The following is a 25,209-nucleotide window of genomic DNA, read 5'->3' as shown; positions in this document are numbered from 1 at the left end:
TTGAACAGAATTATGTTTGAAGAACTTGAATGATTTGTCATCATTTGATTTGATCAAGATGGAAGACAAACTCTATTTCAAACCAACAGGTAATAATTACCTTGTAACTTTTTTATACAATATTGGAAGTGTATATTGTTAAGGTTCAAAATGTTTTCTGGATGGTTGATTGTTGACATAATTGCTGTGCTCTAGATACCTTAGGGACATTCATGATTCCTCTGGTAAGTCAAGAACACTCTGTTGAGAGTACATCTAAGCTGCAAGCGTTAACTTGTTGGGTGCCTTCAAATCTTTTCCAACTTATGGTGACCCTATCATGGGGTTTTCTTGGCAAGATTTGTTCATAGAAGGTATGCCATTGCCTTTCTCTGAGAAAGTTTCATTTGTCCAAGATCACCCAGTGGGTTTCCATGGCCAAATGTGGATTCAACCCCTGATATGAATCCTTGTGAATTCCTTGGGTCCTGGTCCACCACTCAAACCACTAGACCACACTGGGCTCTTAAGCATGAACTAGGAGATATTTTAAGTGGCTTAAAATCTCAGATCATGAGACATTAAAATGTACCCAGAGGCTAGATTTAAAAGTCATTCATTGTGGAATTTTCTCATTGGTGCTCATAGCTCTTCAGAATACAGTACTCCCTCCATTCTCGTGGTCTTCAGACTCGCATCGCTTGCTTATGCGTGAGGGATGAATAAATGGAGTGCACGCCTTCACCCCCCACGCACCCGTGCCCTATATTCAAGCCAGTGAGGCTTGAATATATGCGAAACTCCATTTTTGTGAGGCGGTCTGGAACGGATCCTCCATGAAAAAGGAAGGGCTACTGTATTATGGAACTCAGTCAGAGAATCAGCTACTGAGCAACAAAGATAGAGAGTACATTCCTTGAAAGCCTGGTGGTGATCCTACTGGTGCTGAGGTGTGTTTGTAAGGGCACACTGTACATAACTGTCCACATCATACATCATATGATAAAGTACAGTGTTAGAAATGCATTCTGACTGCCATATCATGCTAAATTTGGAGCATGGAAAGCTCCTCTGAACATATATCACTTGAATAGTTGTATGAGGATTTTCCTTTTGAAACTAATATGACATTATTGTTAGTAGAGTTTTAGCTAATGGTGGTTTCTTTTTAAATCTGCTTAGTGGTGTGTTGGGAAGTCTGCTATAAGTATATATTACATATGTCAGGTAGAAAAAATGAATCTAATGGCATACCTTTCTAATAAAGATTGCTAACTGCTTTATGGAACTATATGCATTTTCTACAGAAACTGGACGACTAATGGCTTGGTATTACATTGCGTTTGACACCATGAAAAAGTGTTTTGTGATTAAGGGAAACGAGACTTTATCTGAACTGGTAATTTCTTTTTTCCAATGATGAATTAATATATGTGAATTATCAATTCCATCAAATATTTGCTTATACAGTATCTTCTATAAAGCAAAATTTTCTAGTTGTTATTTTGCAGGAGAAGAAAGGGTATTAATGCTATCCAGCAATTTTTGTGTAGGCTAGTGGAAGAGATCTTGCTGTTTAGTGCCACAGCATATCAACAGTTGAATTCTATTTGAAATGTGGTGTTGGAGGAGAGTTCTACAAATACCATGGGCTGCCAAAAAGACAAATAAATGGGATCGGCAACAAAGCCTGAACTTACCCAAAATGACGAAACTGAGGTTACCATACATTAGACTCATCACAAGATGACATGACTCATTAGAAAGGGTGTTAATACTTGGTAAAGTGGAAGGCATTAGAGAAAGAGGAAGATTGCTTTACAGGTCGATAGACTCAATCAAGGAAGCTACAGCCCTGAGTTTGCAGGATTTTAGCAGGGTTGTTAATAACAAGGTGTATTGGAGGTATCTCATTTATAGGGACACTATAAGTTGAAGCCAACTTGACAAAAATTAACAATAAAGACTAGGCAAGGGTCTTAAGAAAGAGCAAAGAAAGTAGTACAAACAAGTAATTTTTCCTTTTACGTATCTGAGAAAGATCTGAGAATCAGTTTGCAACAGAATAACTCATCTGGATATGATGTTGCTACCATCATGCATCTTTAAGTTAAATAATAACAATAATTATAGTTAATTATGTTATAGGTATAACTTGCAGTCTTTCTGGTTCTGTCTCATACATACTTTTCCTCCTTTTCATGAGCAAGCCATTTATTCCTCGTAGGGATCCTACTTATGTATCATTGAGGTTTGATTTCTTTTAATGTCTAACAATATTCTGATGTTAAATCAAAAAGTGAGGGCTTATGTACTGTGTCCTGGAAACCAGTGTTGTAAACCAGGTCTTGATCCTGATAATTTTCAGGGCAAGGATAAATCATTCTTTGCCTTTCTGGTTGTCCATGAAATAACTAATGACACATAGCCTATAAATAATTCATTTATGTAGTACCAAACCATGGTTTGGTATTATAATAAATATGAACTAAACCAAAATGGCAGTTTTGTCTAATAAATATTTTTGCTGTTCAAACTTGCTCAGTCATGGTGCAAAACTCATAGATCACTTTTTATTGTGGTCCCTTGGGACTTTCAATTCAGGCAAAAGGAAATAGATGGTAAGATTTTACATCCTGAAGAATTTTTTCATTTCACCTCTGATATCCATGATGAGTTATCTAATTTCTTGCTCAGTCTTGTATGGGCAAATGAGGGACATAATACCACATATCCCACCCACCCCAGCATCCCTGCAGGCTGCACCAGATCTTTCATGTGAAGTGAAGTGACCAGAACGGTCTCTTCTGCTTTCCCCACAAAATTATGTTTTTAGCAAAAGCAAAAGTACCACACAGTGTGTGTGTGTGTGTGTGTTGGTTTTTTTTAAAAAAAACATTTACTATATGAAAATTGTATCCTATGGAAGTATGATTCTCTGTTTTCTGGCAAAATGTGTGTGTGTCTGTGTATGTGTGTGTTTACCTATACACTTGGGCAGTTGGCAAATGCCCACAGGGCATTTGTGGCCTTAGAATTGCATAATTGGCATGCCTAATACAAATTTCTGTCAGTGACAAAGTTTAAATAACCCTGGTGTTGTCATGGTATTGACATACCATATGGACAACCTAGAATGTGGTTTTCTTTTGTGACTAAATGGAAATGCACAGATTGTTGTTAAAACAGTATTAAGATATTCATAAAATATAAAGTGGGAGAACTTGGAATTAATGAAAGAAACTATTGCAGGTCACATTGATATCCAGTTGCAATGAATTTTTGGACATCAAGCTAAGAACAAATGAGAAAAAAATTCTGAATACTTTAAATAAAGACAAGAACAGGATAACTATAAGGTATAAGATGAAATATCAAATTATTCCAAAATTAAGTGTAATAGTAATCACAGAGCACTCTTGCTGTCTTGCACACAATCATATGTCCTTCTAATCTATATTGACATAAATCCTGTTCTACTTAGAGGTAATTCACACAGGAGTTTATAAGAAGAGTCTCCATGTGGTCAGACACCTCTGGCTGACTGTGGCAATGACTTGTTTTAACACGTATTACAATCAGCTGGATTCCATTTCTCTTTCCATGCTGCTGACCCTCACTCACCCTCCAGCAGTTCAGAAATGTTTCTTGGGGCAGTACAGAAATTACTGAACAAAGCAATTGCCAATATGCTGTGATTTTTTGTTTGTTTTTCGCTGGCATAAAAAATAATTCTCATGTGTGCTGGATGGCAAATGAGTGTGGGAGAGGTGGCAGAGAGAGAGGACTGGACTCAGATTCTCTGGCTGATGGAAGCAATTTTCAGAAGCAGCAGTTGCTATATCCAGGTGAAGATTTCTGTCCACATAGAGGCTTTTCTTCTCTTTTCTGTAGGACTTAGGTTGTTTTACTGATTTCTGCAGAACTTCCTTACATGTGCTTAAAAATTTGTTGCCCAACATGTGGTCCATCAGTTTAGCCTAACAACAGAACATCTTGTTGAGTTCTTGATAGTCCCATTGCTATTTTTCACTTCCAGGCAAACAGCAATGGCAGGAGCATCATTGAGTCCCTAGTGCAACAGTGCATATGACTGCTGGGCTGCAATCACTTTGGTGGAACACATGTTTTTCAATGAGCCTATGGATTTTCACTGCCTAGGAATCACTTTAAACAGGAGGAAATGCAGTTCACATAACCATGATCATCTACATATACATTGTCTGTGCTTGCTACACATTAGTGCTTTCTGTTTAGGAAATGTGTCACATCTGAAATCCAAAGTCTGCCATCCTATACCTGCTTACTTAATAAGAAGCTAATTGAACTTGTGGAATTTATTTTTCAGTAGTCATATACAGGATTGTGCCATTAGTCTCCTTGTTTTTTCAAATTGGGGCTTTAAAACACTGAATGGAGTATAGTTTTCTAGGCTGAGTGAATAAAAAAAAATAACATGGTATATTCTTCTGAACAGATATCCAATGGAAGGAAAAATAAAAACAAGAGAAATGAAAGTGAACTGGTAAACATTTTGCATTATTTTCTTATTCTGAAATTGAAACAAAGACATTGAACATACTTGATAAATTAATCATCCAGGATGTTTTCTGACCACACTGTAGTCACTAGACTTTATTCTGAATTTGATTTCTTTTTGTCTCACTAATCAATCCTATTGCATTTTTAATTTGGTGTTATCAACATTTTGAAGAATTAAGTATTTCTTTTTCCAGTCTTATTCAGGCACAACTAGGATGTATTCCCATTCAAGATTTCACTTTGACACAAGATATAGGCAAGATTTTCAGAAGCGGTGTAAGGCTTTCAAAATGTATGGTTAAATTTAAATTTTGTTGCTTTTGAGCTATTTAATAATAGCCTGCACTACAATTTTTTTTAAAAAAAGATGCTTGCTTTTTTTGTTTAGGGTTGTCTGAATTTCTGGCTTCCCGTCAAGGCAACTTTTTAGTGTTATTAAACGCTTTGATTTTAGCAAAATGCTTCAGATGTAGACTTTGGGAAAACTCCCTGTATGTATCCAAACAGCTTGAAAAAATCGGTGCGTATCACTCAACAAGAAAGTATGAGTTATCTTTGCAAAGCAATACATTTGGGATGAATTGCAGTCTGCCAATAGAATGGAGAATAGTTTGTTGTGGCACGTAATCTCTGCCAGAGAAGGCAAAATGTCTCACAAAACTACAGTTTCAATAATTTCTTAGCATTGAGCTAGGGCAGTTAAAGTGATCTCAAGCTAGGTTATTTCTCCAGTGTGTTTTGGCTTTTTGCCACCCTTCCAGGCTTCCAGTATGCTGCAGTTTGCATGGGGAGGTTGTGGAACCCTTCTAAGCAGACCTAAAAGTGCATGAAGTACAAAGAGCAGCAGAGGGAGGGAAAATTCTACTGTTTGAATGGCCAGCCACTCACACAACATTTGATATTTCGGGCATGGGCAGTACAGTTGGCCCTCCACATTCATGGCTTTGACACTCGCAGTTTTGATTATTCATGAGATCAAGGCAGCGTGCATGCACACTCCTCCTCCTCCCTTCTGGACTTTTCCCCTGGGGGGGAAGTCCAGGAGGGAGAAGTCAAGAAGGTTGCAGATGCCAACCCCCCCCCCCCTTTCCTGGTTGGATTGCTGCCTTCCCCAGGCACCGATCTGCCAGGGAAAGGGGAGGAGATGGATCAATCTCTCAAAACCTCTTTCCTGGGCAGATGGATTCCCATCTCCTCTCCTTTCCCAGCTGGATGGGTGCCTGGGGAAGGCAGGCATCCATCCCCCAGGGAAAGAAGCTTGGAGGGCTGGATACATCACCCCCCCCCCTTTCCTGGGCAGGAAGGCAGGCACCCATCCGCTCGGGAAAGAGACTTGGAGAGATGCATCCATCCCTTCCCCTGGCAGATGGGTGTCTAGGGAATGCAGGCACACATCTGCCTGGGAAAGGGGTGGGGAGCCAGTTAAAGGGATTGGAGGGGGGGAAAGAGGAGTGCATGTGCCTGATCCTCTTGTCCCACCCTTGTCACTTTAACTGGCTTCTGTGTGTATGGGGGGGGGGTTAATAGCAGGTTTTCCATATTCAGGGGGTCTTGCACCCCTAACCTCCGTGAATGTGGAGGGCCAGCTGTATTTGAAATAATAGTTAGAATAAAATATGAAAGGCACTCATAACTAACTTAGGCATAAGTCCCATGCACACATTGTGAGTTACACTGAATTACGTGGGGCTTCCCAATCAACATGTAAAGGATTGCACTGTTAATTCTAATTAATCCATGCACTAAAAGGGTGGTATTTGTTTTTTACCTGCCAGAGATAGCAGGGAGCCCACAAACACATTCAACTTTGACATATTAGAGCAACACAGTTGCTTGGCAAGCTGATAGCATGCCAGCATTTTGGCAATACATCTATGTTGAGATTGTCCAGGTTTGATATAGCAATCTGTTTCAAAATCTTCATTATTTAAGAATGAGCTCTGACCTATAATGTTAATCATTCCTATAGTGCCTTTGTATTTAATATATACGCAATGTGTAATTTTCAACAGGTATGTCTCTGTCAAATGCAATGATGAATGCAGGTCTGACATCATTTAAAAAAATTGAAGATACTAATCCAAGAGAACTTGAATTGGTATTTATTTTTAAATTTGCATATTTTGTGGTTGTATTAAGCATGCCGATCTACAACATTATTCATGAGGAGTTGTGTTTTTATGTTGATGTTTTCTAAACCAGGTCTTCAGATACTTAATCTTCCCAATTTTTGTGTTTAAAATTATATCGTCTTAGCCTTTAGGACAGTATACAAAAGATTTGCACTGATTTATAATTTGAGAAAATTTCCAAAATGAAACTCATGTTTTGGTACATAGGCAGAAACATGGGTAGGGTTCCTCTCTCTAGAAACAAATACACTCATTACATTTTACAATACAGTGGTACCTCGGGATACGAAATACCCAGGTTACGAAATTTTCGGGATACGAAAAAATCCCATAGGGAATCATTGTTCCGGGTTACGAATGTTTTTTCGGGTTACGAAAAAACTTTTGGTGCTTTTTTCGGCTTTTTCGCACGGAATCGCGGCTTTTCCCCATTAGCGCCTATGGCAATTCGGCTTACGAAGGCTTTTCGGGTTACGAAAGCGGCCGCGGAACGAATTAATTTCGTAACCCGAGGCACCACTGTACTCTCTTACCATGTCTGCCACAGAGTTTCATGCAAGTTGGTTAAGACTATAAACTGAAGGATATTAAATTATCCCAAGATGATGTTTTTCCATTTTGATGGACTTTTGGGAGACAGTTGCAACAATAATAGCAGGAAGACTAACTTTGACCAATAGTAATGTATTTTACATATCTTTACAAATAAATTGATATTTTCAATTAATATGAACTCTATCTGAAATTGAATTCTTAGATTTTGAATAGGCATCCTCCTTTTGGGAATCAGATTAAAGAATCAGTAACACGCCTTCCAAAATATGAACTTAATGTAGAGCAGGTAAATTATTTGATTCACTTCTCTTCCCTGCCCCTTTTCTTCTCCCCACAACAAGTGTATGGGATTGGGTGAGGGAGTTCTCCTGTGTTTAATAAGACTAGTTAAACACCTTGCCTCTTCTGAAACATGTAGCACTGAAATATTACAAAGAAGTTAAATCCATATACTGTATCTGTGATGGTTTCATAAAAGTCAGGTGTAGAGTAGCAGTAGCAGAAATAGGAGCCCTATACTGAAAGTCTTCAGATAATAAATTGGGAAAGTTATCCTGAGATTTGTTGATTTGTACAAAGATGTACTGTTGACCCTTGGTTTCCGTAGACTCGACATCCATGGATTTCATTATCCGTGGATGGCAAGCCTGCTTTGTTCCCAATGGCAGCAGGGACAGCCCCTGTTGTCCCTAGTGGCAACACTTGCGCGCAGCCAGGCCACCATTAGGGACAATGGGACTTCATCCCATGCAAACCTGCCCCATCTGCTCAGGTTCTTAGCCTGCCAATCAAGTAACAAAGCTGAAGGTATGATCTTCTCCACTTTGTAGGCACTGCAAGTCACACTGTAGAAATCTTAGCACCTCTTTCATGGTGTCCTGATTCCTTAGGGATGGAACTCTAAAGAGATACAACCCAGAAAGGAGATATGGAGTATAGCTGCTTTTAACATAGCCAGTAAAGAACAGCTATTTCAGATTCACCTAATACTACCCCCGTGCCCTTTTCACTGAAGTGGGATTTTTAATTTGGTTTTCTTATGTCCAGTTTGTCTTCCTGGCATTCTGCTAAACAGGTTGTGGATGTAACAATTAACCATAGTTTATAATTATATGAATCAATCTCAGTCCCATAAGCTACCGTCTTTGTTCTCCTGTCGTGTCACTGCTAAAAACTCACAAGGCATGGAATATCTGGAAGTGGGGGACAATGTCTCACCAAGAAAGACCTCATCTAGCCATTATGGGGCAGGAAATTGGGCCTGGAGGACATGACATTATTTTCCAACAGGTTTCAAAATATTTCTGTTTTCAGCTAATATTAGCTTCTTATTGCACAATGATGCTTGTTCATGCTTATACAAATAAATACTGGCTTGTGATTTATCTGGTTTTGGGGTGGGGGTGGGGAACCAATATCAGAAGCTGTGGTTTGGCTTGTTTTCCTAAACATCGTTAAAATTAACCACAGTGTTGTTTTCAGATAACAGTAAGCCATAGTTATATGAAAATAGAATCGACTGCTTCCAATCTATGCCTCAGTAGTTTAGAGTTAAGTCAGAATATGGCCAATATATACAGATTGAGGCTTTTTGCATTCTTATACCATGTAATATGTGGAAAATTTAGCTTTATTTTTAATATGTGATTTATTTTTCAAGCTGGCAAATTACAGCGAATCAATAGCTGAAATGCTAGTGACTGTCATACTAACCAACTTTGAACAGCTGCAAACAAAGAGAACTGCACCAGATTCTCACTATGTAACCTTAATAATAGGAGATGATGATAATCAGGTGGTTTTTAAGCAAAAGATCACGTATGTATATTAGAATCATTTAAAAAATTTTTAAAAATGTACATTGGTGTACATTTAACATCATTCTATCGATACTTTGAAGGGATTCTGCTTTGCTGAAAATTGGAAATTGGACTAAAAAGGTTGAAGTGAGAAGAGCTGTTAAGTCTGAAGAGCTTAGCATAAATCTCATCAGTTCTGAGTATGGTGAGTTAATTTATGTGACTGGATCTTACAACCAATTGTGTTAATTTTTTAAACATAAAGTCTCTTGCTTTATACTATTCTTAAAGTGATTTGTGTTCATTTTGCAGTAAGTGTATTCTAGTTTTAGTCTGTATTGCATAATTGTGTGTGTGTCCCATCTCCTGTGAATCAATGTTAGCCGTGCATTTCCAATATTCTTATAATACTACAGTTATACTAGGTAATGACATGAAAATCTGCTAAATAAAATTTCTAAAATCTTAGTGCTTGGTTGAAGTAAAAGACCACTTCTCCAGTGTCAACCCACAGCACATTTAAGATCAGCTGCGAAGGCTCTATTTGTGATAATCTGCAGTAATGTGTCCAAAGGGCTACCTGACAGTGGTATCCAGATTGTGGAACTCTCTTCTGCTAGATATCTAGTTACCCACGACAATCTTGTCTTTCAGGCACCAGATAAAATTGTATCTCTTTGTGCAAGTTTTCTGAAGAATAACCAATTTTTGATGTGTTGTTTACTGCAGTTTGATTTTATTACTTTTATGGTATTTTAGTAGATACTTCTAATGTGGCATTTTAGATAACCATAGAGTGTAGAGTTTTTTAAAGATATTTGTGATTTTAACTGTGTTTAACTATTGGAAATTGTTAGGTGCCCTTATGAGAAAGGCCAGGATATAAATGGAAGGGAGACATTGGCGGGTTACAAACCGCCATAAAGTACGCGTTCCGCACATACTAGGTTAGGAAGGGCCGTATTAGGGTTAGGAAGGTTCTTACCTTCCTCACGGCCCTTCCTCCCAGTACATACAGAGCGCGTCGTATATGGCGGCGCCCATTCATGTGGGCACCGCCATTTTGATGTCTTGGACACTGTGCATCCAGACGTGTCGTGGCGGAAGTGACGCCGCGAGGGCGCACTCCGCCCCTTGAGGTGCCACTTCCGCGTTTCGAAAAGGAGCGCCATTTTGGCACTCCTTTTTCACTGCATGGGGAAGCCTCGCTGTCTGGCCACTGGGGCTTCCCTACACAGCGAATGGCGGCGGCGGGAAAACGGCCCCTTGAGGGCCGTTTGTAACCCGCCATTGTACAATCCTCACCACAAGTAAAGTAGGACTCAGGAAGGCAATATCATGTGCATTCATAGCAGGAGGCAAAGTAGGATTTTAAAAAAAATGATATATTGTACAAAAATGGCCATCCAATCAATCAGTGAGGCACAAATTAATATTTATGTATGCAATAGTCTCAGTGGGGCTATTCAGAATGGGAGAAAAATTGGTAGTACTTTTCTGTACATAGAAAAAGGAGGTGCAGATAATTATATGAAGCTGCCTTTGTATGCAGAAGATCCCAGGTCAAATCCACATTATAGCCAGTTAAAGGCTTGTACAGCAATTGCATGACTGAGATGACCTTTGCACTTACAGTATGCCATAACATTCACTTGACATAGAAAGATTAAGTGTATTTCCATTTCCCATTCAGCCCATTTATTAAGGAAGTGCATTTATATAAGTATTATAGACATGTATGTGATAACTAAATGAATTTTTTTTTTCTGTAACAGTTGGGTTAGATATTCAGCAGAAATATAAAGTCTTTTACTTAGGACCAAAAGGATTTGGAAAGCAAATTGTGAGCAGACATGCGAAATTAAAAGGTGAACATACATCTGATAATTGTCTGACTTCTCCAGTAGGATCACAACCATCAAGAATCAATAAAGGCAAGCAATAGTTCTCTACTAAATATTGATTTGAGAGCTAGGATAAACAATAGTTGAGTATGTACTTGATGGCATAAGCTGGTTTGATGTTACATAGTATAAGAATTGATTCCAAAATAGTGACTGAAAACAAATGAGTTATATTTAAATTGCTTTAATTACATATATAGTTTAACTACATTTTTTAAAAAATGTATGTTTTTATCAGTATGTGTTTTTAACTTGTATCCCTTTTTAGTGTGTAAGCCATTTTGGGTCCCAACTTTGGGGAAAGATGGGTTATAAATATACAAATATACAAGTACAGCCCAGTATAATATAAATGAAAAAGTAGTGTAATCTCACACTTCACCTCTTCCTCACTGAATCCCTTAACTTTAATGGTCCATATCCTGCTCAGTGTTTCCACACAGAAGCTTGTTAAAATAGATGCAGAGAAAATTGAAGCATAACGGAAGATTTAGCAGATGGGAAGCATTATTGTACCTCTTTTAGCATTCAGAAATGAATGCAGACCCCATCTTTTCAACAGACATTTGGAAACCTGTCTGGTGCTACTCTCTTTTTCTTAAAATTGCTTTTGGGTGAGGTTCTGCTGCTGGATTGATCATATTTTGTTTGCTTCTACTTATGCTTTTAATTGTGTATGGCATTTAATCTTACTACCAGCTTTTTTTTTTAAAAGTGGGACTGAAATGAAAAAATAAGGGAAAAAATAATATATCTGATGGCAGTCTGATTCTGACAGTATCTGCTGAAATTAAATTCTGTTGACTAAAAATGCTATTTATCTTCACATAATTTAGGTTTAAAAGTAGGCTGTGATGTTCAAGATACTTTGATAGTAGAAATCTTCACTGCAGTGGCATTTTAACTGTCGCTGGGATATATATACGAAATAGAACATTTATGGACTGGCTTTTGTTTTTTGACATTAAACTTTTGATGCTTATACAAGCAAAGATTATGGATAGGTCCTTCTAGTGATCAGAAGCCTATAGTTTGTTTATTACTGCTTAGTTTGCCTCCCCTGTTGGGTAATTATTTGAAAGGGTAACAGGCAGTTGTCTGTGATAAGTACAAAATGCCAGATTCACATTTTCAAGTTTTCAAATACTTTCTGCAATTAGCACATGGATACTGTAATATATGAACTTTTTTTAATGAAAAAACTGTGGAAAGAAAAATCAACAAGTACTGCAGTACTGTACAATTTACCTGGGAGTACTGGACTTGCTACAGGTTAGACACATATTGAACTGTGCTGAAAGTTGGTTTCTTTTCCTCATGTCAATAACGTATGTTTTAAAGCTATTTTAATAAATATTTAGAATGTACTGGTACCCAAGAGATCCTCAGCAGAAAGCATGGGAATAGAAAATGCAATCATCACTGCAAAAACAAAGAAGTATGTGGACATGACTGCTGTGAGTTTCATTCTGTTTTTTTTTTTGGGGGGGGGGGGTGATATTTCCATGGAAGGGGAAGCTGACTTTGAATTGTCTTCTAAATTATTCTAGCTTTCTTATGTAGCAAATACACAGAATAATAATCATTTTGATAACATGAATATGATATCATATAAAATTGTAGATAGACAGACAGACAGACAGATTTTAAGCTTGTTTGGAGAATCGTTACTTTTCTGTTTACCTTGCATACCAAAGATCACTTGGTAAAATGAATTGGACAAATTTCTAGTTACCACATTTACAGAATCAGTATTTGCGACCATCCCCTGGGCTGAGGAGCAGTTGGGTTCTTTACTCTTGGAGAAGCTCCTTGAGACATATTTATTTTTCCAGGTTTTCGGTGGCTTGCTGACATTTTTAACATTAGCAGTGTACAGGGAGGGTGAGCACAAGAGTAAAATCTGTCTGTGATTTGTAACTAAAATGTATTCATGGTAATCCTATACATTATGTTAATGTTTATACACTTCTTATGTATAAATTGTTGTTTTGTGCCTTCAAGTCATTTCTGACTTATGGCAACCATAAGGCCAACATGGGGTTTTCTTGGTAGAATTTATTCAGAGAAGTTTTGCCCTTGCCTTCCTTTGAGGCACAGAAAGTGTGATTTGCCCAAGGTCACCCAGTGGGTTTCTCTGGCCAAGCCGGCATTCAAATTCGAGTCTCAAATCACTACATCATGCCTGTATGTAGGCTCTGTACATGTGGATCTTGTTTCTGCAAGCTATATATGTACAATTCAAAGCCACCTTGGATCCCTTCTAGGAGAAAGGTGATATACTAATAAAATAAATAAATAAACTAGATGAAACATATAGGGACTGTATGGAAAGTATACTGAAGGCATATAGGCTGAATGGAGGCCTTGTTGCCACGCATGGGTTTAGTGGTATGAGCAGTACTTTAATGGCTACAAAAGATCCATAATGAAAGAGAGTAGTTCTTAAGAGGAAAAAAAGTCTCTCTCTCTCTGACCAAGGAGTATAAAGTTTAGAAAAGATCGTTTTAGAAGACTTGGATGTGTTTATAGTAAACCTGGTTGTGAAATGTACACATAGACATAATGGGGATTCCAAAAGGTTGCTTCATATAGAATATACAAAAGAATGAATCTGAGGTGTTTAGTAGCCTAATTCACTGCAGGCCTTGTGCCTTAGAAATGCTATCAGGTTGGTTTGTTCAAATATAGAAATGTATCTGAAATTTCTATAATTTAACACGTGTTCCTGATTTTTCTAGACAAAAATATTAAATGAATACTAAGTAAAACTAAAACATAGTGTATTATCTTTTTAAAAGGTAAAATTGGAGTTTCACAGAAACCTGACATGTCAGTGATTTCTTCATATCTCAGTGATTTGAGAAACCGTAATGCAGTATCTGCTGTTCCCCCAGTCAAACGATTAAAGGTACACAGATGCCTAAATGATTTGTTATTGAGCTTTGTTAACAGAATATCTGTATATCTGTACTCAAAACATTTGATTAATGAAATGTACTCAGGTCAAGCATTTGCTGTGAAATAGACAGAGGAATAGAAGAGTATATAATGATTTAAGAATAACACAGTGTTATAATAATGAAATTATCTCTGCAGTCCTTTTTAGATTAAAGTTTTATTGTAATCAGTGGAAACTTCTTTCAAGTGATTTTGTTTTAGATCATAACGTTAAGGCTAGAGTCAGTATTAGGAAATAGTTTAAAGACAGCAATATAACTGCCATAAAGTGTGGTAAAATATAATTTTCTTGCTAGTAACATTGGCTAATTTGAGTATAGAAGTTAGCGTATTAGATAAGATAGGACATTACATATCTGTCTTATACAGTTTCGCTAGAATTCATTAGAATTAAAAATTGAAAATTTAAGACAACTTGATACCTTTCACAAGTTTGGGAAGAATAATTTTGGCTTGTCTTAAGATGTAAAAAAGAAATAGTTTGCATCTCTATAGGCTTCCCATCTGTTCTTCCCTCTTGGCAGGATTTAACAAAACTATGGGTTTCAAACTGCTTTCCCCATCCTGAAAGATTTTTCTCCTAGTGGAGAAAACGATGGAAAATTGATAACTAGGAACGAAATGTGGCTAACAAAGTATAGATTATAACCAGCCTGGGCTTGCAGACGTGCTTGCATAGTTGGAAGCTGCTGCAGGCTAAATTTGTTCATTTAATTTGTATTTTAAAAAAATATTATACACCTTTTCTACTGTATAAAAACACCTCTCAGGAAGTGGGGAAAAATAATGTTACTGATATGTGACTTTCCCATTCCTGACAGGGTGTCAGAAATATTTATTTTCTAGTTTTATTTGCACATACATAAAGCAAGCCTATTTCATCATATATGTACATTGTAATAATCTCTCTGTATTTTAGATGCAGATGTCAAATAAATCTCCAAAGGTGGATCTTAGACATTTTAGTTATACTCCTAAATCTTTTCTTCCAAGATTGCCAAGGTACTGTACTATCTTTATAATGACAATCTCCTACAATTCAAATTGCTTCTTTTTTTATTATCAACAATCACAATTGTATTTCCTATACAAAATTAGTTTTAAATTTTATTTTCCTTGATATTTTGTTCCCTTTTATAAAGGATGGAGTATGCACAAGATTCAGATTCCACTTTAATGGAAGAGAGAAATGAAGCTGATGCTCATGGAAGATTTGCACAGGAACCTGAAAGTTGCAGATTGAATGGTAAATTGTTAAAAGAGTCTCAGGTTTATTCTCCTGGGACTCAGTCCAGCCAAAGCTAAATACTTACCTACAATGGGTCTCAACTGGAAAAGTTATTTCAGTTTAAATCAATGGGCTTTAACTTTTAGCTACATCGTGCATCTTTCTTGGTTTAAACACTTTTATTTGCAGTCTTTTCCTTACCTTAGTCTTGAGCCAGGTTCATCCAATCCTAGCCAGAATATAAAGAATGCTTATGAATTGCCACGGCCCCAATCTGGCCTTTGCTCCTTTTTGCAATCTGTAAAGGGCATGATATCTGTGGCACGTGGCTTTAAAGCACTCCTTCGGCACTGCATCATGCAGATGCAGTGCCAGAGGAGTGCTGTGATGCTGCACACCGTGTGGAGTGGTGCGTGGAGTTACGCCGCCCTGGGGGTGTGATGCGTCATGTGGATACTACAGCCCGACACCGCCCCCAAGCCAGCCTTTAAGGCTGGTCTGCACAGGGCCTTACTCATTCTTGCATGCAAAAATAAAGTAAATGAAGATTTACATCCTTAATCCTAGCAATGTCAACTTTTGTGTTAAAGCTAAATGGTATATTTGATTATACAAAAATTATCTCAATTTCCAAGTTAGTCTTTTGATCAGTCTTATGATTTTCAGTGCTGTTTTAATCTTTTGAAATCCAAATGCTATTCAAATGTATTTTATAGAAGATATACTGTACAGTGAAGTGGCTCATACCTATATTAATGTCTGTTCCCTTTACAAATACTGTATATCTGTTCCCTACAATAGTGCTGAGCACATTACATTTGGATTTTCATACAAACTGAACATATTTCCTAGGATTTTTTAAAAAGAAATTGATAAGAAATTGTGCTGCTTCACTTATATTCTCATTATGTCCAATTACAGGTTTCTTTGTTGGCAAGCAGCCTGCAACTTTAAATGAAAAAATCCATCAGACAATGATTTCAAACAAAAATCTCAAAGATTCTTTCATGAATAACTTGACAGATGCAGATAAAAGCAGTGCTTTGTTTTCAGAACCTTTGAATGTGAACTTTGAATTAGGAAATGAGGTTTGGGATGATTACGATGATGGGAGTTTAGTCCATGCTAGCAGTTTTATTGCTGATGTGGAGAAAACAAAAAATTCAGGTAAAGCATGTAACATGAATTTTTAGTGTAAATCATCTCTTTTTATTTTGTGTGAAGAATGTACCAGCATCTGCAAATTTTCCCAACCTCAACCATAATGTACAAAAGATTTAAAAGTGCTTCCAAGATCTGATCATCCTGTGGAAAGGGTCAAAGAAGTGGGGGAAAAAGATAATATAGATTTTTGATACCTACTCATCAAGATGAACACCAGAACTTAGACTATGGTATATAAGACTGTGACAACATAGTCTGTCATAGTTACTAGTCATATTTTCTCTTTGATACACTGAGTGTATGGACATAAACATCAAGAATATGGGTCTCTTTATCTGGTTATGATTCATCTGAATTATCCCTCCCCCCCCCCCCCCCCGGTTAAGTACTGTACCTTAATGAATCTCATGTTTCAGATACGTTTCAATTTCATTCAAAAGGTGTTTCTGGCTCTTTTTGTGTTTTAGAATCTTCTCATCCGGAATCTATAAACATGTACTTCCAAAACACAGGAAAAGCTACATCTTTTACCCCAAATACACAGACAAAACCTTTTAAAAGGTATGTATAATATGGTGCCAGTTATATATACACAATATCTTGTCTAGATTATGATGTTCATGAGAAAAAGAACTGGCTACAATAGTAGATGCTAGAACAGTAGGATAACTGGGACTTTTAAATCAAAGGTGGCATCATGTGGCCTTCCAGAATTGTTCACTGTTCACTATGCTGTCTAGGGCTACTGGAATTTGTAGTCCAATAACATCTGGAGAGCACATGATTCCTACTCCTGTCTAAATGTTTAATCTTAAAATTCAGTTAATATAGCTGTATATTATTTTTCTTATTTTCATTCAAAATAGCTAACACTCTGGTTAAAATCCCATGATATACTGTAGACATCCAGAAAAATTAAATAAAATCTCAATTAAATCATGGCTGTACAGTAACTGATGTAACAGATTCAGGAACATGTGAAAGGCCCAGTGCAGCAACTGCTGCATTCCTTTGTTCTACCCAAACAAAGGGCAGCAAAGGGAAACAATCAGTTGATCTCCTTGAGGAAAATGACATGTTTCTGGACTATGATCTGATTATAACTATGAATTGTTCTGTTTCCATTAAATGGGGAATCTGAATCCTCTTCTATCACTGAATGAACTAACCAAGACTTCTGATACACCTGTAGGGCTCCATTTCAAAGCAACACAACTGGATGACACTAAATAGTGTGAGCCTTGGTTTTAGTAGAGCACTGGGGTGCTATTTCAGACCATTCCTCATCTTGGTGACTATCTCTGCTGTTTGCAGCTATCTAACCAAGGAATAAGAGGCATTGTGAATCATAGACAGTCGGAATGCAAAAACAAGAAACAGAGCAACTGATTGAACTTTGTGAAGCCAACAGTTCATTTATCAAAAGCACATTCTTAAAGCAACCCAAGAGGAAACTGTATACAGGGACATCACCTGATGGCCAGTATAGAAATCAAATAGACTACATAATTGGAAGCAGAAGATAGAGAAGCTGCAATCTCCCTGCAAACAGAAGATCAGGAGCAGATTATGTCACAGGCCATGAATTGCTTGTATCAAAAATTAGCTAAAGCTAAAGAACACTAAGCATGCTGAAAAATAACTTTATAGAATTTAAAGATAAAAACATCCTTGTAGAATTTTAAGATAAGGACCTTCTCATAGAATGTAAAGATAATATAAAAACACTTTGTTGTTGTTGTTGTTGTTGTTGTTGTTGTTGTGTGCCTTCAAGTCATTTCTGATTTGTGGTGACCCTATCATGGGATTTTCTTGGCAGGAGTTGTTCAAATGGGATTTCTCTTGCCTTCCTTTGAGGCAGAAACAGTGTGACTTGCTCAAGGTCACTTAGTGGGTTTCATGCCCGAGCTGAAAATTGAATCCTGGTCTCCAGAATCCTAGTCCAACCCTCAAACTACTATTGGTAACTAAAAAGAAAGAGAAGCCTAAATGGATGACAAATGAAACGCTTCAAGAAATTAAGGACCAATAAGAAGCAAAGGTTAAAGGTGACAGAAATAGATAGAATGCCACTGTTCAGCTACTTGTGCATAGGGACAAAGAGAACTACTATAATAATGAATGCAGATAAATAGAAGATGACATCAGAAAAGAAAAACAAGAGACCTCTTCCAAAAAATCCTGAAGAACAGGAGAGGTCCCAGGAGACTAGAGGGGGGGGGGAACCCAAATAATTATTGACATCAGGTAGCCCTGAGCTGTTATCTGTAGCTCACATCATGCTAGCTTCACAGCCAGTAATGATCTTATATTTACATACCTGAACTTTGTCTGAACAGAAGACCTACACATGTTCTGTACCATGTTAAACTAGATATTCCAAATCATTAGTGTATCTTGTACACAAAAACCAGTGTGGTGTAGTATTTTGAACGTTGGATTACGGCTCTGGAGACCAGGGTTGAAATTCCCACAGCCATGGAAACTCACTGGTTACATGAGTAGAAAGTCACACTCTCTAACCCTCAGAGAAATGGAAAAAGGCAACATCACCTTCCGAACAAATCTTGTCAAGAAAACCACGTGATAGGGTCACCATAAATTGGAAATGACTTGAAAGCGCACAGCAACAATCTTATATATAAAGTCTCTTCAGAAATATCCTAAAAGTGGAAAAACAGAAGAGACATACTGTTACAACTAACTAGGATATATGTATTTTATAAGTTCAGACTGAAAGTGCTGTGAAATTATGCTGATCGTATCATAGCAGTGGTTTACTACCATTTAAACCTATTTTAATGTTCATTTTCTGTTTTTATTTCTGAGTGTTGTGCTTGGATTCTCTTTATTTTCTTTTTTTAGATTTTCCGTATTTAAAGAAAAACCTGATGTCTGCCTACAGAATTCTGATTCTCCTACATTGACTCCACTGTCAAATATGAGATCTCTTGCAGAACTTGGAAATAAAAATGTTGTAAATAAAAACAGAAATGATAATGTTATTAGCCCAATGGTAAGCAGCATGCATGCATGTAAACAAATATTGTAGGATATGTTTATAACCGATTGCTTCTATAAAGTTGGTTTGTGTGTGCGTAGGGTTCCATTAGAGAGCCAGCATGGTGAGGTGGTTTGAGCATCAGACTATGATTCTGGAGACCAGGGTCTGAATCCATGCTGAGCCATGGAAACCGACTAGGTGACCTTAGGCAAGTCACACTCTCTTAGCCTCAGAAGGCAAAGGCAAACCCCTCTAAACACATCTTGCCAAGAAAACTCTGCAGTAAGGTTGCCACAAGTTGGAAATGACTTCAAGGTACACAGCAACAACAAGGATTCCACTTCATGTACATTTTTGGAAGGCTGTTTCCACATTGACCTGAAACTTCTATCAGGTGGAGAATTTTGAAACCAGGTCAAATGTGATCCATTGTGTTTTGGAATCCACCTACCTCAGTGCAGCATTTAGGCTTCCAAAGATATGAAATTTCCATTGTAAGCCTAAATGATGATGGGGCATTTTTTAGGGTGGTGGCAACTAATGTAATTCTTTTCATTCTCCCCTCCCTGCATGTTATAAGAAGAAGAGGCTGGGAGATGAAAGAGAGAGAAAACAGGGATGGAAGACAGGAAATGGGTGATTCACTAACAGCTTTGTCCTAGTCCACTTTAGATTTGAAACATCTCAGTATGTGGCCCCAAGATATCTTCTCCAAGAAAATGCAGTTCTTAAAATAAAATAAAATAAATTTGCAAGTGCTCTACAAAGATCTGTATTCTACAGTTCTTTAAAGAAACCATTTCCATGTTTATAGTTTCCAAATTTCTCTGCAGATTTCCCATTGTGCTGGAGCATTCACTATTTTGAAGGTCAGGTATAAGTGCAGTCTATGTAACAAGAATTGCTACTGCCTCAAGTTTTGAGGATTATAGCTGTGGTTCTGTTAAAATACGATTAGTTACATACCCGCCATTGAGGGGCTAGTGGTTGTGTGTCTGTGTGTGTGTGTGGGGGGGAGGTAACTTGCAATTTTGAAAGAGGCAGGTGACCCTTCCACCTGCCCATTTTGGGCTTAATACACTGATTCGTCTGAGGTAAAAAGACCACAGACATTTAACAGGCATGGTTGGACGCTCCGCTGGATCAGTTGATGATCATATAACCATTGGGCACCATGTCCCCTCAACCAGAACATGCATGCACCTTGTCATTGATGGTTGATGTTATATCAGAAAGTGATTGATTTATGATTGCATTACAGTTGTGGCCATCTTCATAATCCATAGCATGGTGTACAGCCTTTTGTCCATGTGCAACATGTGTAATTTTCTACATTGTCCCTATTTAAGGCAGTGATTTTGAAACTGACTTCCCTTTTTTTACTCTTGGGTTATAGTTTGGCTTTCAAGGAGAACACAGTCTTCCACAAGAAATGAACTATGCAGAGTGTACTACAACCTCAGAAACAGTCTTGAGGTGTAACCAAGTCACTGAAAGGGGGAACTTCTTTATCTGTAATAAAAGAATGACAAAAAAGGCTGATCTCAGGTAATGAAAAAAGATTTGTGTAGATACTGCCATCGCTTGGTTTTCAGTTTGCATAATTGTATCTAAACAGGTATTCCAGAAAGGTCATATGTTCACAACTAACTGCCTGTCTTCAGTTTCCTATGTGCAAGTAATTCTATTCCACTTTGGTTTAATAGAACTGCATATTTGTGCTTCAGATAAACTAATCTAATTTTATAAGGTTTGATGTAGTAAAAACAGTGTTTGTTTTCTGCTTTCTTTTTTCTAGGCATCAGCTTTCTGATGATATTAAACCTTTTCTTGGAATATTTGATGGCATTTTCTAATGCCTGTAAACTAGATACATTGCAAGTGACAAAGAATAAGCTCTCATTTTGAGGATGAGATCTTCAATCACCAAGTCAGGATTTTCTACTTTTTATTTATAGCAGTTTATTAATAGTCAATTTTGCCACATGGACTCCATAGTAATGATCAAAATGCTAGATGCTTTACTACAGATATTTAATGTACAATGCATCTTTAATAGATATTTAAATATCTCTGTTTATATGAGGTTGTTGTTTGTAATACTGTAGAATATAAGGCTCTTTGAAAGCCTTTTATTAAAGAGGATTGCTTTTAGGCCAAGTCATTTGTTTTACTCTGGGAAATAAGATTATCTTTGTAATATGCATCTCCTACGTAAATACATTTGTGAACAACTCTTATGCGATCCATAGAAAAATACCTTCTTTGTGGAATTTTTACATTTGGCAGTTATTTGCATTTAACTGACTTTATGATGCCATACATTACATGAAACAATGGGATCTGAAAATAAAAAGGAACAAATTTTGTTTGCAGTCTCTGTTTTCTTTTAAATGCTCTGAACAGAATGTATATTTTATGCATCACCAGCATCACTGGGTTAGATCCAAAGGTTCTGTTCCATGAATGGAAGATTCTTCTGTACACAGAAGACCTCTTTCATGATTGACAGGGATCATTCTTTGGACTCTTCTTCCATAAACAGAACAGAAACCCTGAATCCAACCTAATATATTTCTCTCATAAGTGGAGAATAACTTCTAGAATGTGCAAACTTTATGTCCAGGTTGGTTTGAGTTGTTTTCATCTTCAGTCTTCTGTAGAGCCAGTGCCCTCAGGAATGGCTCATAATACAGATTGCAGCCTACTAACACTTTGCCCCATTGTTATGGAATCCATTGATCAACCTAAAAAAGATTTAGAGACCCACTGCTAGCCACCTAGAGACTGAGTCCCTTTATTTATACTGTTTGATTTTTGGTAGCAGAAAGCAAAGTCTACTTGCTCTCTAAAATAAAATTAATAGAATGCAGTCTTCCTACTCTGCACTTTGAATAGGTTTTTTTTATACTTTTGCTGATAACTTTATGGGGAAAAAGTTATTCTCCAAGTTACTTTCTTTTTGCTCTTAAATTAAATCTTGCCCAAGGTGGGGGATTAGTAGTTATTAATGTTTTTATTTCAGTCTTAAAAGAGATTAATTTTCAAAAGATAGGTTTGAGGTTCCTTCTTATAACATTTTCTCCTTGTGTAATATTGCCTTCATTTTTCATATGCTGCTCATCAATAATCTGTCCTGCATACTTTAGGGAATAGCTTCACTTTTTTTTTGCAATATATTTTCTACTGTTCTTTGGATTTTAAGAGGCTTTTAATTTACATTTTCAGCCATGGGCTAAGGGCACAATCCACAGCAGGTTTGTTTTCTCCACTACCCCACGTGTTTTAGGGGGGTCTGAAGAGAAGGGTTTTTTTCCCCTCTTGATTTTGCCCAAGCACACCTGCAGTAAATGTCTTCCTTTCCTTGAAAACAGGGGTGAACAGCTGTGGCCCTCCACATCTTGTAAGGCTGCACCTCCCATCATCCCCAGATAACACAGCCAGTGGTAAAATGTTACAGGAACTGTAGCCCTCAACATCTCAAAGGCCACAGTTCCATTCTTTGACAGAGTTCCTTCTGCTTTATTCATTAGAGCATTTTCTCATAGCAGATCATCTTCACACAGTGTCCTTATTTACTGTTGACAGTTTCACACTTCTGAGAAGTTGAATTTCAGAACACAGAAGTTCTTTCAGGAGCACTGAATCTCTAGGGCAAAGTCTGTATTTCACCAGTTAAAAGGTTGAATGTATTCCTTTGTTTTTTCATTAGCTCGCTTGATTTGTCATTTTTGTTTTGCATCATTTATTCATGCTACTTTTGTGTTTCTTTTAAAGCCTAATTTCCCTTTCATAAATTTGGTTTGGAATTTTCAATAGAAGAAAAAGTCCTGTTTTCAAAAGAAGTTTAAATATTTACATATACTGTTTTGATTGCTTATTTTTCTGGTTTTGATGTAATTGTGATACCTGATCAAGATCAAAGGTGATAAAATACTCTGTTAGCATAGCTCCCTACAAATATTTTGTTTATATTGACATGCAGTGCTTTCCATAGAAACTCCTCCAGTAAAATACCCTTTGAAATTAATAAGGTTGTTTCTGTGCTCTCAAGTTCCTCAAGTTTGACATGCCATAAGGTATGTCAGTTTTGGACCAACGTGGAGCAATGTGTCATATAGTTGGATGTCGTCCTGTAACCAAACTGATACTGATAGCTGCCATTAGTTATTTCTCAGAGTTTTTAAAAGACATATTTAATTTGATTTTGTTAATTTATTTCATGTTTATTTGCTTGTTTGGATATTTATCAAAAGATATTGGAGTGTTAAGCAATCAATATATAATTTTAAAAACATATAACGACAATGAAAGGCAGTGATTTAAACCAGCCCAAAGAGCTTAAAATGACCAGGGAAACAGAAATATTTTGATCTGGCATTGAGATCAGCATCATTCACACCTCTACAGGGAGGTTGTTCATCAAACAGGGTGTCACAGCAGAGATATCTCTTAGGTGGCACACAGTGAGCAAAAGGCACCTGAAGAGCTTCCCTTGTAGACTGGCTGGCCAGAACAGGGAGAGGTGTTTGCTATACAGGTATTTAACTTCCAGTCTAATTAGGGTTTTACAAATAAGCACCAGCACTTGAATAGCGCCAAAAGCAATCAGTGTAGTTCATTTACGATTGGTATAATAAGTTCTAAATTGGCTGCTACGTTGATAGTGTAGCTGTTGTAGTCTTCACTAGTTGAAGAATCAGGTTTATCATTTTCATGGGCAGTCCCAGCTACAACACATAGCATGGACCACTACGGCCAGATTGTTCCTATTAGCAAATGGTCATAGCTTGAATCAGCCTAAGTTGATAAAAGGCACTCCAAAAGCCAAGATCACCTGGGTCTCCAGTGATGAAGCTGAATCCATAAATGCCCTCAAGCTAGTTATCTGTCCTTTTAAGGAAAGTGTGACCTTATCTAGAACAGGCTTCATGCCCATTTCCCAGACATTCACCCAAAGGGCCTCTATTTTGTTGATATTTAGCTTTAACCTACTGGCCGTTATCCAGCCCATTACCAAATATAAGCTCTGTTTTGGCACTTGCATGGTTCCTCTTAATTCAGATAACAAGGTGATACAGAGCTGGGAGCCATCGGTGTATTATGTGCATCAAATTTAAACTTTGGCTGTGGGGTCACTCACGAGATGGATGGCTGAATCAGAGGGAGTTAGGCATGCATGACTGCTACAGTACTGAATACATGGATTAATTAGCATCTGAAGACATGATATATTGTTTGGAAGCTTGATTGGTATGTATGGACAATTCTTGCCATGTACAGGAAAAAAATAATGGATTTTGATCTGTTCTGCTATTTAAAATAATTCAGAATACAGTACTGTTAAAGAAAAAGGAAGGAACTCAAGCACTTAATTTTAATCTTATTGTATTTTTTAAAAAATAAATAAATTGGATATGGTTCTGTGATAAGATGTTTCAGAAAATCATGAAATCTTTTGCCTGTAAAAGCAAAGTCCTTTCTTGTTAGTGCCAAGAAAGCCTTTCCCAAAATTTAATTTGTTGCACCAAAAACCCCCAGCAAAGTCTTGTGTCACCTCAGAGGCAGCGATCTTTTATTTGGCACAAACTATTGTAGACTGGAAATTTTTCACCAGAAGCACTCATTTGACAGAATACTACATAATGCTTGAGTGGATTGGGTAAAATCCATTTTTTAAGAGTAATGGAAAAAGTACACAGCAGTGATAATTACTTTAACAGGGGTCATTAGCAAACAATAGTTAAATGGTGATACAGCCATCGTAGTATAAATGAGCAGATTAATGCATTTGGTGCTCTTTGTCACAGAGGTCTGTACCCTGGGGTTAAGGAGGGGAAAAAAGCATCTGAGAGGATTGCATGGTGTCCCAACATGTCTTTTTGCTACAGAGTCTTTGAGAATAGTCTCAAGGAGAGAGCCCTGAAACAGTCAAGCCTTG

General features: G+C 37.3%; 1 protein-coding gene across 14 annotated transcripts in view; it reads left to right on the top strand.

The window, feature by feature from the left end:
* The window catches only part of HFM1 (helicase for meiosis 1), a 94,368-nt gene extending 72,731 nt beyond the window's left edge, over positions 1-21,637 (top strand). For 11 of the 14 annotated variants that reach the window (XM_042466114.1, XM_042466118.1, XM_042466109.1 and 8 more), the window contains 20 exons: positions 9-89; positions 1,287-1,378; positions 3,232-3,338; positions 4,457-4,504; positions 4,716-4,813; positions 4,889-5,041; positions 6,534-6,619; positions 7,411-7,494; positions 8,869-9,026; positions 9,109-9,212; positions 10,783-10,941; positions 12,273-12,368; positions 13,713-13,822; positions 14,792-14,874; positions 15,015-15,118; positions 16,022-16,267; positions 16,732-16,825; positions 19,130-19,280; positions 20,665-20,816; positions 21,067-21,637. In XM_042466114.1, coding sequence (XP_042322048.1) covers positions 9-89; positions 1,287-1,378; positions 3,232-3,338; positions 4,457-4,504; positions 4,716-4,813; positions 4,889-5,041; positions 6,534-6,619; positions 7,411-7,494; positions 8,869-9,026; positions 9,109-9,212; positions 10,783-10,941; positions 12,273-12,368; positions 13,713-13,822; positions 14,792-14,874; positions 15,015-15,118; positions 16,022-16,267; positions 16,732-16,825; positions 19,130-19,280; positions 20,665-20,816; positions 21,067-21,124 — 2,264 coding nt within the window. In that variant the 3' untranslated portion in view covers positions 21,125-21,637. The remainder of the gene's footprint in view (positions 1-8; positions 90-1,286; positions 1,379-3,231; positions 3,339-4,456; positions 4,505-4,715; positions 4,814-4,888; positions 5,042-6,533; positions 6,620-7,410; positions 7,495-8,868; positions 9,027-9,108; positions 9,213-10,782; positions 10,942-12,272; positions 12,369-13,712; positions 13,823-14,791; positions 14,875-15,014; positions 15,119-16,021; positions 16,268-16,731; positions 16,826-19,129; positions 19,281-20,664; positions 20,817-21,066) is intronic. The other 3 variants (XM_042466117.1, XM_042466120.1, XM_042466119.1) reach the window with 3 other exon arrangements.
* The last annotated feature ends 3,572 nt before the right edge of the window (positions 21,638-25,209 follow it).

Source organism: Sceloporus undulatus, chromosome 4 (assembly GCF_019175285.1).
Source record: "Sceloporus undulatus isolate JIND9_A2432 ecotype Alabama chromosome 4, SceUnd_v1.1, whole genome shotgun sequence".
In the NCBI taxonomy this organism is placed as follows: domain Eukaryota; kingdom Metazoa; phylum Chordata; class Lepidosauria; order Squamata; family Phrynosomatidae; genus Sceloporus; species Sceloporus undulatus.
Note: the sequence above shows the minus strand (reverse complement) of the source record. Positions and strands in the feature narration are given on the sequence as shown.